The sequence below is a fragment of the Musa acuminata genome, chromosome BXJ3-9 (genome assembly GCF_036884655.1).
Source record: "Musa acuminata AAA Group cultivar baxijiao chromosome BXJ3-9, Cavendish_Baxijiao_AAA, whole genome shotgun sequence".
NCBI classification, from domain to species: domain Eukaryota; kingdom Viridiplantae; phylum Streptophyta; class Magnoliopsida; order Zingiberales; family Musaceae; genus Musa; species Musa acuminata.
Window position 1 is genome coordinate 7,816,002 of NC_088357.1, and position 12,769 is coordinate 7,828,770.

Here is a 12,769-nt window from a genome sequence, read left to right on the forward strand (position 1 = left end):
ATTCATCGCTGTGATATTTAAAGAAAAAGTCTTTTTCTCCATATTATTCCAATTGTTCATTATAAGAGAAGACTTTTGAAATCCGTTCTCAATGATATTCCATAAATTGAAATATAAAGAAAGCAAGAAAACTCTCATTCGAGTTTTTCAATATATGTAATCTGTCCTATTGAACATAGAAGGATGAATAATAGAGTGATCATCTTGACAACTAAAAAGAGTCATTTCTCTTGAGTGTTAAATCAAACAAAAAATAAAGTGACTTTGATACAAATTGTTAGGATCAAGAGCGGCACTAAGAGGGGGGATGAATTAGTAAAGTGAAAAAAATTATATCGATTTAAAAATCTTTATATGATAAAATTCGATTTCGATGAAAATCATTTCAGTTTTCTTGAATGAGTAGAGAAGAGGGGATTATATAGTTTGTAATAAAGTAAAGTTAAATGCAATAAAGAGATTAAGTAGTAAGGAATGAACATATCAGAATTTATAATAGTTCGATCGTTGTGACCTATATCCACTTCCGATTCCTTCTCCATTGAGTTCACCGGTGTCCACTAATGGTCTTCCTTCAATAGGCGAAGACTAACCACTTCTTTACAATGCTTTTTCCTTTTTACGGGTTTAGAAGATAACCCTTACAAGTCACTATTTTACAAGTATTCTCTCAAACACCTCCTTAGGAATAACTCTAAGTACTACGAGGAGAGAACTCAAAGTTTTGGTAGAATTTACTCAGTTTTTTCCTCAAGAATTCTTGCCCCTTTCTTGTTGCCCAAGTAGGGTATTTATAGGCCCCAAATAGTTTAAAAAATGGAGCAAAAAATTTAAATTTTCAGGTCTTCCAAGTACAGGCGGTACCATCGCCTACAAAGTGTGGTACCACCGCTTGCACTGGGCGGTACCATCGCCTGCACTGGGTAGGACCATCACCTGATACACTGTTACTAGGCGGTACCACTGCCTGATAGCCTTAGAGACTAGGTTTTTCGAGTTTTTTAACTCATAGGCGGTTCCACCACCTGGTGGCGCCATCGCTTGACCCAACTTTTGGGTCGCTGAATGGGCCTTCCAATGAGCCCAAATCAATCCTAATTAAGGCCCAATTGACTCCTAATTGAGTTAGCATGATTATACCAAAAGATAACTCAATTAGCCTCCTAAATTACTTCGATCTTAAATAAATGATTACAAAGCATGAATCTTTTGTCTGGCATGTCATTTGTTTATCCGGTACCTCGTCTGATTCTTTGGTGCATTGTCGTCTCTTGTGGCCTATTGCTCAATCGGTTAATTAACCTTCATAACTCCGATTTTCTAGGTACAATTGGCTCGATGCCCGAACCCATGGCCCGAAGCCTTTTGCCGATACATCGACCGATCCTCCGACTTAATATCCAATCTTATGACATGTTTCATTCCGACCCAACATGATTCTTCCTGGTTTAATCAATTTGACTCTCCTTGATTGAAGCTAGTCTTGCGTCACTCAAAATGCAGATTAAATCATAAACTAATCAACTGATTTCATCATCAGAATCCAAGATTATTATCTCCAACTCCTAAGTTTGGATGAATTTTTACAACTCCAAAGTTTCTATACAATATCATCTGTTGAATCCCTCGACGCCTGCTTCATCCGCACAGGAATCTCAGCTTAAAATGATACATCTTCATGACATGCATTTTATGTGGGGAAGGATAGATTGAATGCAAACTTCAATTTAGATACTGAGAGAGCTAATGCTATCGAAAGTTTCACTTACTAATCTCAAGGAATACAATGTTCCATTGTCGACTAGCCAAACCAGCTACTGTGTTTCAACATGAAGCAAGATCTGTGACTGTCTATTGTCGAGGTTCCAGTACAGTAATTGAGACTTCATTTATTGACGTTGAACTGCCTTCTCTCTCGTTCTTGATTTCTGGAGACCTATTTCCTGTGGATTCATTTGAATCAGTGGTTCCACTTCTCTCAATGAGAAACCCAGGAGCAGAAGGAGATGGAGTAGTCATCGAGGAACTGCTCAGCATGAGAACAACCGATGCCATGGCGGGTCTCTTCGAGGGGTTTTCTTGAACGCACAGTAACGCCGTGCGTATGCATCGCAAAGCTTCTTCCCTTTGAAACCTGCCACTTAAGTTTTGATCAACTATCTGCAACGCCTTCCCTTTGTTCGAGTACTTCCATGCCTGTTTAACGCGTACAGTCGCCAATATGCATTAGAATCATCAATCAGTCATCGATCACAGATTGCCACGATCTCACTGTCGAGTGAAGAGAGGAAATGCTTACATAGCTCTGCAGGTTTGCGCGATGACCTGATCCATGAAACTCACTGATTCTTCGACCAGTTATAATCTCAAGCACCAACACTCCGTAGCTGTACACATCTGATTTGTCCGAGAAGTGCCGATGCAAAGCATACTCTGGAGCAATGTATCCGCTGCACAATGCCACAGATGAACAGGGGGGACAACAACGGAGGAGCTTTTCAACTAAACTAATTCAAAGTTTTGACTCACTTTGTTCCAACTATTCGGCTAGCACTCTCTTTTGATCTGCCTTGGTCGACCAACAGCTTTGAAAGACCAAAGTCAGATATCTTGGGGTTCATGTGCTGATCTAGCAAGATATTACCGGGTTTTAGATCTCGATGAATAATCCTTAGGCGGGAATCCTCATGAAGGTAAATAAGTCCTCTTGCAATCCCTTCGATGATCTTGTAGCGCCTTTCCCTGTTTAGTTGACCACATTTTGTGGGATCTGCTTCACCGTGGTTGAATGAGTTCATTGGCAATTAGTTCATTAGCAATCTTTCAGTAAAAGGAAATGGCATGGACACTAATAGGAGCTCTTCGATAATACATCCGTTAGCATCTGATTAAAAGCTTTGTTTTCAGAAAATTAAGAAGTTGGAGGAGGATCGTACCAAACAAAATTTTGTCTAGGCTTCTGTTTGGGAGGAACTCATAGACGAGTAGCTTCTCTTCTTCCGAGCAAAAACCGATGAGCCTCACAAGATTTCTATGCTGAAGCTTAGCAATAAATGCAACCTAGTTTCTTAGCTCTGCAAATCCTTGCTGTGAGCTTCTTGCGAGTCTTTTCACAGCTATTTCCTGGCCACCACATAGTACGCCCTGTTCCATATTTTGGGTAAGATGAAGCACTGTTGTAATTAAATGTAGACATAAAGTATGCAGTGTTTACTGCAAAAAAGGATAAACCACTGGTTTTAACCATATAATTGACCTTATAAACTGGTCCAAATCCCCCTTCTCCAAGCTTGTTTGCGTCCGAGAAGTTGTTGGTTGCAACCTTCAGTGTCTCAAAATCAAATAACAGAGAGTTTGCCTTTTGACTTTTCGTTCCTCAACATCTGATCGTTATATAAATTTTTTTGTTAAACTAAAAAAATTGAATTGGTTTTGGTAAATTTTTAACATTTAAATGAATAAGAAACAAAAAACATAGATGGAGTCAAATAAATTTACATACTCGACTTTCTGGCAAATATTTTCGTCCTCCACAAAAAAATCAAAAGCGCAGCGACAAGCATCACAGCACCGAGGATGGGGATGACGACAACCACTAATCTTTTAGAGTTCCGCCTTTTTCCTGAATTAAAACAATAAACAATATCTGATGAATATTTCCGTCTTCTTATAATTAAATTTTAATTGTGTACAATTGGTCGGAAAATATGGATGAATCGTTTGTAATTTAATGCATGTACATAATTTAATTATGTACTGTAACTTGCCTGCATCTCTCGCTGATGATGACGAAGAGTTGGAGTCCACCACAGCAGGCGGAGGCGGTGGATTGGCTGTAGCTCCGGGCGGAGGTGCTGAAGAGAATGCAGATGACAGCGGAGGCAGTGGAGATGTCGCGACTGACATATTATAGTATGAATAGGTCTCGTACCTCAAGTAGCACCTGTACTTCAACACCACCCCTCCCTGGTTTTTCCCGCACAACTCTGCATTAAAGCCAACGACTGCCTAAGACACAGAAAGCAGTCATCATCAGACTGATCCCTGGTGCACTGCACCAATCCATACACTTTGGTGAAGCTCGTAAAGTTGGCTTCTCCAATGGCGAACATGCTGTCGGTCTTGTAGGAAGCCCAGTTGATGAGGGCATTCATCAATTCCCCCACCAGATCCACGAATCTCGACGTCTCCGAAACTTCTCCTCCGTTGACTAAGATTTGGTAAAAGGATGATTTGTTGCTCTCGGCCGAGAAATTTGTGTTTGAGTAAGCAAGGAAGCAGTGATCTCCCCAGGTAGCCGCATCTTTTGCGGAAGGGCAGCGACTATGGAGGGTGTCGACGGCGGTGGCGAGGCAAGCTTGGCATTTATCTTGAGAAACGTCGAGTTGGCAAAGCGCCAGGCCGAAGACTTGGTCTGGGGAACTCCCTGCAGATCTGTTCGCGTATCCGGAGGAGACGGTGGCCGAGGTGAGGGACGGGAGGAGGAGGAGGTTGAGGTTGGCTTGGTAGGTGCCGTTGGTGGTAAAGTTGGAGTCTGTTGGACACGTTTCCCAAGATACAGTGTGGCGTGCGTTATAGAGGGAGAGGAGGAAGAGGAGCTGCGCAAGTATCCGGACGTAATTCCAGGAATGCATCTTGCAACTGGTTGTCCTCCGTTGTTTTTGGGATGCCGTGGAGAGAGAATGGAGAGACGTAGCTTACTATATATAATATCTTTGGAGCAAAGATTAATTTGCATGGTCGCCGTAGTTTGTTTCATTGTAAGACCGTGCAATACACACTAGAAAACGTTGCACACAAATGATAATACTCAGTGGGGTGGAATTGGTCCATGACAAGTTACGTTCAGATAAATTTATTTCATAGCAATGATGGTCATATAAAGTTAGTTGACCGAAGAATACGTGACAATGGCTCGTTGTTCCTTTGAACGGCCCCTTCGTTCAAATGTGGAGGGATCCGAGTCAAAAGGACAAGAAGGGGATTCCTGTGATTGAAGTGATGCGAGTCTTGTTGACTTTGTTTCCACGCGTCGGACGCAATGACGCGGATCAACAACACTACAATTTCTTATCGAACGAAGACTCCCCAGCAAGAGATGATTTCGGCAAAACACCCATTTAATGCAAGCGGCAAAATACTTCTTTCTTCCTTCCGTGTCTTTTGGGTAAGTATCAAATGGCATGTTTTTCCTGACCAAGAAACGTGTATGTTCGTTGATAAAGAGGGAGGAAAAACATAATTAAATTTAAGAAAGATGAGATTAATCGAACAATCTCGCTTGCATTCCCAGCATACTCTCCCCTCCACTAAGGTGCAATTAAGCAACAACAATCTTAACTCGTAAATTTTACTGTTGTGGCAGTTTCCGATTAAGTTTCTTCCTTTTTTTATATCTAAATCTGGTCAAGATTCTAAGATTTATATATTGTAAGATATGTCGGCAACCGTGTTTTTGCAGAAAGATTTTGTCAGAGAGAGACAAAGTGAGCACTCTTTGCACAGGCATAGCACGTAACTAAGAACCCTTGGCACGAGGTGTCATTTCGGATGTGACAGTCAAACCCATATGTTGAAGGCAGTCATGCGACTCATAATTTTATTATTTTATCCGACATATTGACTATGATCATCTTTTCATTACAAGAAGAGATAATAGCTAGCTAGCCATTGCCTTTCGAATTTGCTTGTTATCATATCTAATACAGCATACTTTGGACTGTTGCAAACTGAGTTGGGCTGATTGAGCCAATCCATATTTGGGCCCTAATCCAAAAAATATAGGTGATTTGGGCCGGCAATGCCTCGATATTCCTCCTCTCACATTGTCTCTGATTTCAGATTAGGTATATAATTTCAATCATTTCAGTGATAAAGCTTTACTGACGCAGGAAAGCAACAATTCCGTGAAAATTTTAGTCATCTTAGTTTATTTTTTCCCATCAAACAACCAGTCTTCCAAAGAGGAAGAAGAATCATCAACCAAAATGCAAAAAAGAGAAGTCAACGATAATTAATTATCTCCTAACAACTAGCAAGAATGAGGTCAACATGTAGATGGGTTCTACGTAGAATAATCAAATAAGAAAAGGCACCAGAAGTGTAATGCCTACCACGTTACTTTGCATTGGACGGTTGCTTCCATGTCGGAGTTGCATTCCAACATTTTGTTTGAATTTGGCAATCAACATGTTTAAATAAGCATGATGCAGTAATCTGGAAGAGTGTTCTGTTCATACCTTTAGGACATGTCCACCACATACCAATATGACCTAATTAAAATGATTTAAAATCAAAAGTCCATGTACCAACATGTTTAAAGTGCTTCTACGAAGTCTTTCTGTTTGCAGCGCCTATTTATATCGTCTTTCTTGGCGTCCGATTCCTACGAGTTAAAGATGGCGGCAACACGAGCAGTTGCAGCAATCGTAACAGTAGCAGCTCTCCTTCATGTAGCCATCGCCACAAGGTACACAGTCGGAGGGCCGAATGGAGGATGGAATACAATCACGGACTTGCAGGCATGGGCATCAACCAAGAGATTTGCTCCTGGAGACAGCCTAAGTAAGTTCGCAACCAACAACATGGCGCGTCTACCTTTCTGTCTAAGACGATATCCAATTTGATTTTGTAGTCTCTGTAACAAGGTTTCATTCGTCTCCGCAGTTTTCACGTATACATCATCCCATGACGTGCTGGAGGTGACAAAGGCAGCCTACGACGCATGCTCTGCAACCACTCCAATGGAGTCCCACACCGGCGGCAACACTGCGATCAAGCTTTCGGCCCCTGGCAAGAGATACTTCATTTGCGGGGTGCCGGGCCACTGTGCAGCGGGGATGAAGCTCGATGTTGACGTCATCTCCACGGCCGTGGGAGCTCCACCGCCGAAACACCACTATCCTCCTGCAGCGCCCAAGTCAACATCTCACTCGCCTTCGGAGCCTCCCATGGTTGCACCATCGAGAGCCCCTTCGGCTTCATTCCCACCGATGAGTCACGCGCCCGGCGTTGCGCCTTCCATGACATCTGCAGCTCGCGGTTGTATGCAGTGCGCGAATCTTGCCGTGGGTCTGGCAATGGGAGTTCTGTTGATTTTGGCTGCGTGAGGGAAAAGCTGACCAGTGAAATCATGTTTGTGAGCCATGGGAACTCTAATTTTCACTTTTCACTTCATTTCGTTGTGTAAATGAGGACGACTATTATTGCGGGTATGCGTGCTCGGGAGATCTTATCCCATAAGTCTAAGTTAAACAAATTAATAATAATATACATCAGATTTTATATTGACTCTCGTATTATATTAAAAAATAAATAATTATATATCTAATTTAAATTAATTAGGATATATATATATATATATATAACATAAAATTACGACGATTTGGTTTCGATCAATTTTGTAATATTCCGATTAATTTCATATCAAAATTGGATAATATAAAGATTGAGGGTCTAGTAAATATATTATTATCAATTTCAACTTAAATATTTTGATAAATGATCTAGATCAAATAAAATTGATGAATCCTGACAAAATTACTATTAAAAATAAACTGTATCGTTTGGTTCCAGTTGAAATTTATCAAGTGAAAAGATCCAAAAAAAATTTCATTATATCCCTTCCTTCTAAATATTAATGGAATTTAAAAACTTAAATTTGCTGAGTTAGAGTCAAATTATACGAGACGCATGAATGTTGTGGACTTGTCTTATTTTCCTTTCGTTTTGGTGCCAAATTATATTGCCTAATCTAAACTGAAAAATTACACCATGGTCCTATTATTTCATCCATTATCAAATCATTCGTTTAGGAGCGGTGGAATCATACTGAAGTGATAGTGTTAAAAAAGGATAAAAAAAACAACGGGGAGGAGGTGGACGCTCATCATCCAACGGTTTGGCTTGCCTTAGAGAAGAGATCTCTCTATTGTAGGCCCGAGCCGTCAGAGGTTCATGGTCCAAAAGCCAGGAGCCACCCTGGATCCCTCTTAAGAAGGAAAGCAGAATGGTCTGGGTGCTCGAGATCCATCGCCAACCTCAGAGATGTCATCCATGGGAACAAGAAGCACCTTGACAAGCCACCAAGTTAGCAGTCCGAGGTCCATAGGGAGTAGCGAGTTCCTAAACCCAGTCGCCCACGAGGTCATTGTCGACCAGTTCGGGCGTGAGCCAAGGATAAGTACCGGATATGGAGCCTGCCATGAGGATGAGGCAAGACGGCACTATTCTCTGCTCTGCTCCTGTATAACCCTTCTTGTAGAAGGGCCACCAGGACTCCAACATGAAATGCTTCATCTCTCGCTACTGCTTTGCTTGGAAATCATGTTCACCATGCTGCTTCAACACCAAGGTTCTCTCATCAGACAGATCTGCGGAAGTCCTCTACAGCTGTGACCTGCCAAAAAATTGGGGAGAAGTTTGTGAAGCGGGAGAGTTTGGAGGCACACCATCTGTCCAAGCATGCAGGGATTATGTTAATCCTATTTCATGGCTTGAAACCCAGCTGGTTGACGATTTTTCATGTATCCTAGAATTCTTTTCATTTCTTTCTCGCATCACCATCTTTTCTCGAAGAAGATATCTCTGACTTGACTGCGATTCTCTTCCATATCTAGTCAGTGAACTCGTGGAAGGCGACTCCTCCAGAAAGATAATAGAAATAATATGCAGAACAGGCTGATCGAAGGCCGAGCGCAGTTTGTCGTCGGATTAAGAGGGTGCTGAAGGTCCACAACAAGCAAAAGTCTCCTGCTCGCTTCGAGGAGCACAGGGAATTGGTCAGAACAAAAGCCAGAAAACTCCCGAAGAAAGACCCCAGATGCTTGGCCGACAGAAACGAACTACTAAGGCTCTAGCACCACCATTGCCTGTTCTCTTGGCATGATGGGCGGCTCTTCGAGCCTTTGCGCATCGGAGAGATGGAGCATTTGAAAGATCATCAGACAGGGATTCTCCACGGAGAAGGAACCCAAGGGAGGGATTTGTTGTGGGACAAAGGAACAAGGAAATGATAAAAATATAATATTATAATATAAGTAATATTTAAAATAAAAAGATTGACATAGAATATTTACATATTTCTTAGTGTATTCTTCTTGTCTTACTTCATGAATTATAGTCCTATTTATAGGACCTAGTGGTAACTACCTCACTCCATCATGTCATCAATGATTGAGTTAAGTATAAGAACTACCCTATGACTTCTAGATCATGTGTCACTTTTTAACACATACATATAACTACCCAGAACATGGTAACTACCTAGATAACTATTATGAATCAATTCTCAACACTTCCTTTTCATTCATAGTTACATATACCAATTTGTGATATGAAATAAACATGCTTTTGAACGGAAAGTGACTTGGTGAGGATATCCGTAACTTGTTCATCTATTCCACAATACTTCATTGTTATGGTTCCACTTGCTACAAGATTCCGGATGAAATGATAGTGTATCTCTATATGTTTCGTTCTTCGATGAAATATTGGATTCTTCGTCATTGTAATTGTGGCTTTGTTGTCACAAAATATTTCTGTTGCTTCTTTTTATTCTTGATGAAGATCTTCAAAAAGTCTTTTAAGTCATATTGCTTGACAAGCTACTGATGTTGCGGCTATATATTCTACTTCCGATGTCGATAATACAATTGTTGCTTATTTTTTTGAACTCCAAGATAGCTCCTGATCCGAGGCTAAAAATATTACCTAAAGTACTATTTCTATCATCTAAAGCTCCTACCCAATCACTATCAGTGAAATCAAATAATTTACATTTAAAATTATGAGAATACTAAATACCATAATCTGTAGTTCCAGCAATATAACACAGAATTCTTTTAATAGCTCCGAGATGATGTTTGCTTGGGCTATGTATAAACCTAGATACTACACCAACAGAGAATGTAATATCTGGTCGAGTATGAGTTAGATAAATTAAATCTCCAACCAAACTTCTGTAGTATCTTGCATTTATCAGATATGTACCATTTTCAAGTTTAATTTCTCATTTACGTTCATGGGTGTTGCTGCAGCTTGCAATTAATCATGTTAGATTTTTTGAGTAGATTTATTGTATACTTTCTTTATGAAATAAAAATTCCTTTTGATCACTGCTTCACTTCCGACCCAAGAAAATAATGTTGTAGGCCTAAATATGATATTTCAAACTTATTCATCATGTATTTTTTAAATTCTACTACAAAAGAGTTAGATGAACCCATATATATAATATCATCAACAAAAAGGCAAACCATTAGAATATCATATTCACCTTCCTTCTTTAGATAAAAATTAGGTTCATTAATGCTCAAAACTCATTTTGATGAAAATAATAATCAATTTTACTGTAAAGATGTACCATGCCTTTAGAGCTTGTTTAAGCCTATAAAGAATTTTTCTTAGCTTATACATATTTTCTTCATGTCTTTTAACAAAAAAATATTCAGGTTGAGTAACAAAAATCTCTTCGTGTAAATCACTATTTAAAAACATAGATTTCACATCAAATTGATAAATATATAAACTCATGTGAGTAGGTAAAGTCAAGAAAGTTCTCACGGTTTCGAATCTAGCAACTAGAGAAAAAGTATCATTAAAATCAATATCTTTACTGTAAATATCCTTTTGCTATAAGCCGAGCCTTATACTTTTGGATACTTCCATCTGCATTAAACTTTATTTTGAACACCTATTTTAATCTAATAGCTTTCTTTTTTTTTTTTTTGGTAGATCCTTAGCTTCCAAGTTTTATTCTTTTCAATTGATTTGATTTCCTCTTTCATTACTTTTCGTCATTCATCTTTTTCAACTACTTCCTCAAAAGTTATAGGATATGAAATAAATAAAGCAAATGTTGAGTGATAAATTTCTGTTAGTGATATGAAATTTCTTAAAAGAGTTTCATTTGAGGAATCAGAATTTAAACTGCTATTAAGTGAGGTTGATGATGAACTTATTGGAGCTGGATATGTCATTTGATTCTATGGAGTGTCTAGTTATGTTGGAATCCGAATTTGTATTCTACCTTTAGTTATCTCTCAATTTTAACTTACTCTTTCATCAAATACAATATTTTTATTAATAATAACTTTAACACTAATATGATTATATAATCGATATGCTTTCGATTGTAAGGAATAATCAATTAAGATATATTTTTTAGATTTTTCATCAAGCTTGTGATGATTTTATGAATTCATCAAAGCATAAGCAATACAATAAAAAATTCTTAGATGGCTTACACTTGATTTCACACCATACCAAGCCTCAAAAGGAGTTTGATTTATAACAACCTTTATTGGTGAAATATTCAACAAATAAACTGTTGTTGCAACTACTTCTGCCCAAAACTGATTTAGAAGGTGTTTTCCTTTAAACAACATTCTTGTCATTTCAACGATAGTTTGATTCTTACGTTCAGCAACACCATTTTGTTCCGATGTATATAGTGTTATCAATTCTCTATGAATATTATTTTATTCATAAAAAGAATTAAACTCATTAGATAAAAATTCACCACCTCTATCTGTCCGAAGTGTCTTTATATATCTACCACTTTGCCTTTCTACAAGTGTCTTGAATTTTTAAAAATTATCAAATGTTTCAGATTTTAGTTTCAGAAAATATACTCAACTTATGCAACTATGATCATCAGTAAATAATAAAAAATATTGACTTCTATCAAATAATTTTATATTCATAGGTCCACATAAGTCAACATGAATTAATTCAAGACAATTAGATGCTCTCCATGCTTTTCCAATAGGAAATAATTTTTTACTTTGTTTGTCATAAATGCATCATTCACATACATCAAGTCTATTAATTTTAGGCAATCCGAAAACTTTTTTTTTTTTATTTAACAACCTTAAACCCTTAATGTTAATGTATCCATATCTTAAATATCATAAATTAGACTCATTCTTTTGAGTTGTGACAAGAGCATATTTTTTAATATTTGAAATATCAAATGGAAATATCTTATTTTGCATCATACAAACATTTACCGTAATCAAACTAGATTTTTTTATCTTTAATAGTTCATAAACCATCATCAAATATAACTAAATATTCATCATCTATCAGTTAGCCAACATTCAACAAGTTATGCAATAATTTTGACTGTATTAAGAAAACATTATCAAGATATTTTACCTTCCCTTGATTTGTTTTCACCTCAATTGTTCCTTTCCCTTCCACTAAGATTTGCTTGTTATCTTTAAGTTTAACTTTCAACTTATGAGTTTCATCAATATCTCTAAACATTGATTTTATGCATGACATATAATTAGAACATCCACTATCCAAAAATCAAATTTCATTTGAGATATCATTAACTTATGAATGAGTCATAAACAACTTACTATTTTCCTCATTTTCCTCCACGTGGCCAAATTTTTTTATAATAGTGACATTAAATTTCTTGTAATTTTTTTTATCATAATTTGATTGTATTTGTTCATCATGCCCATCAAAGTATCCTCTACCTCTTCTTCTTCAATTTCCTCTACCACGAAATCCTTCTCTGCCACATCATCTTCCTGCTTATTTTTTATCTTCTTTTGAAGTAGAAGACTCCCCTTTATCCTGAAATATTTTTCTTCACTTTTCTCAAGTGACATGTTCAACCTTGCTTCATGTGCTTCCAAGGAACTTATTAGTTCATCTAATAAAAAAATAGATAAATCTTTTGACTCCTCAATTGTAGTAACAATATAATCAAATTTTAGAGTTAAGCTTCTTAAAATTTTTGCAACAATTATAT

General features: G+C 37.8%; 1 protein-coding gene and 2 pseudogenes across 1 annotated transcript; 2 read left to right on the forward strand and 1 right to left on the reverse strand.

The window, feature by feature from the left end:
* Window positions 1–1,735: 1,735 nt before the first annotated feature.
* Window positions 1,736–4,634, reverse strand: LOC135650029 (cysteine-rich receptor-like protein kinase 44; annotated as a pseudogene).
* A 1,727-nt stretch (window positions 4,635–6,361) lies between these two features.
* Window positions 6,362–7,290, forward strand: LOC135650268 (uclacyanin 1-like). The gene is made up of 2 exons (XM_065169548.1): window positions 6,362–6,564; window positions 6,667–7,290. The coding sequence occupies exons 1-2, from the start codon at window positions 6,399–6,401 to the stop codon at window positions 7,107–7,109; spliced, it is 609 nt and encodes a 202-aa protein (XP_065025620.1). The 5' UTR covers window positions 6,362–6,398; the 3' UTR covers window positions 7,110–7,290.
* A 402-nt stretch (window positions 7,291–7,692) lies between these two features.
* On the forward strand, window positions 7,693–9,033 carry LOC135650030 (uncharacterized; annotated as a pseudogene).
* The last annotated feature ends 3,736 nt before the right edge of the window (window positions 9,034–12,769 follow it).

Coding starts and splice junctions, on each gene's coding strand:
- LOC135650268 (XM_065169548.1), top strand. CDS start 6,399: ATGGCGGCAACACGAGCAGTTGCAGCAATCGTAACAGTAGCAGCTCTC. Junction 6,565..6,666: donor TGCTCCTGGAGACAGCCTAA/GTAAGTTCGCAA, acceptor TCGTCTCCGCAG/TTTTCACGTATACATCATCC.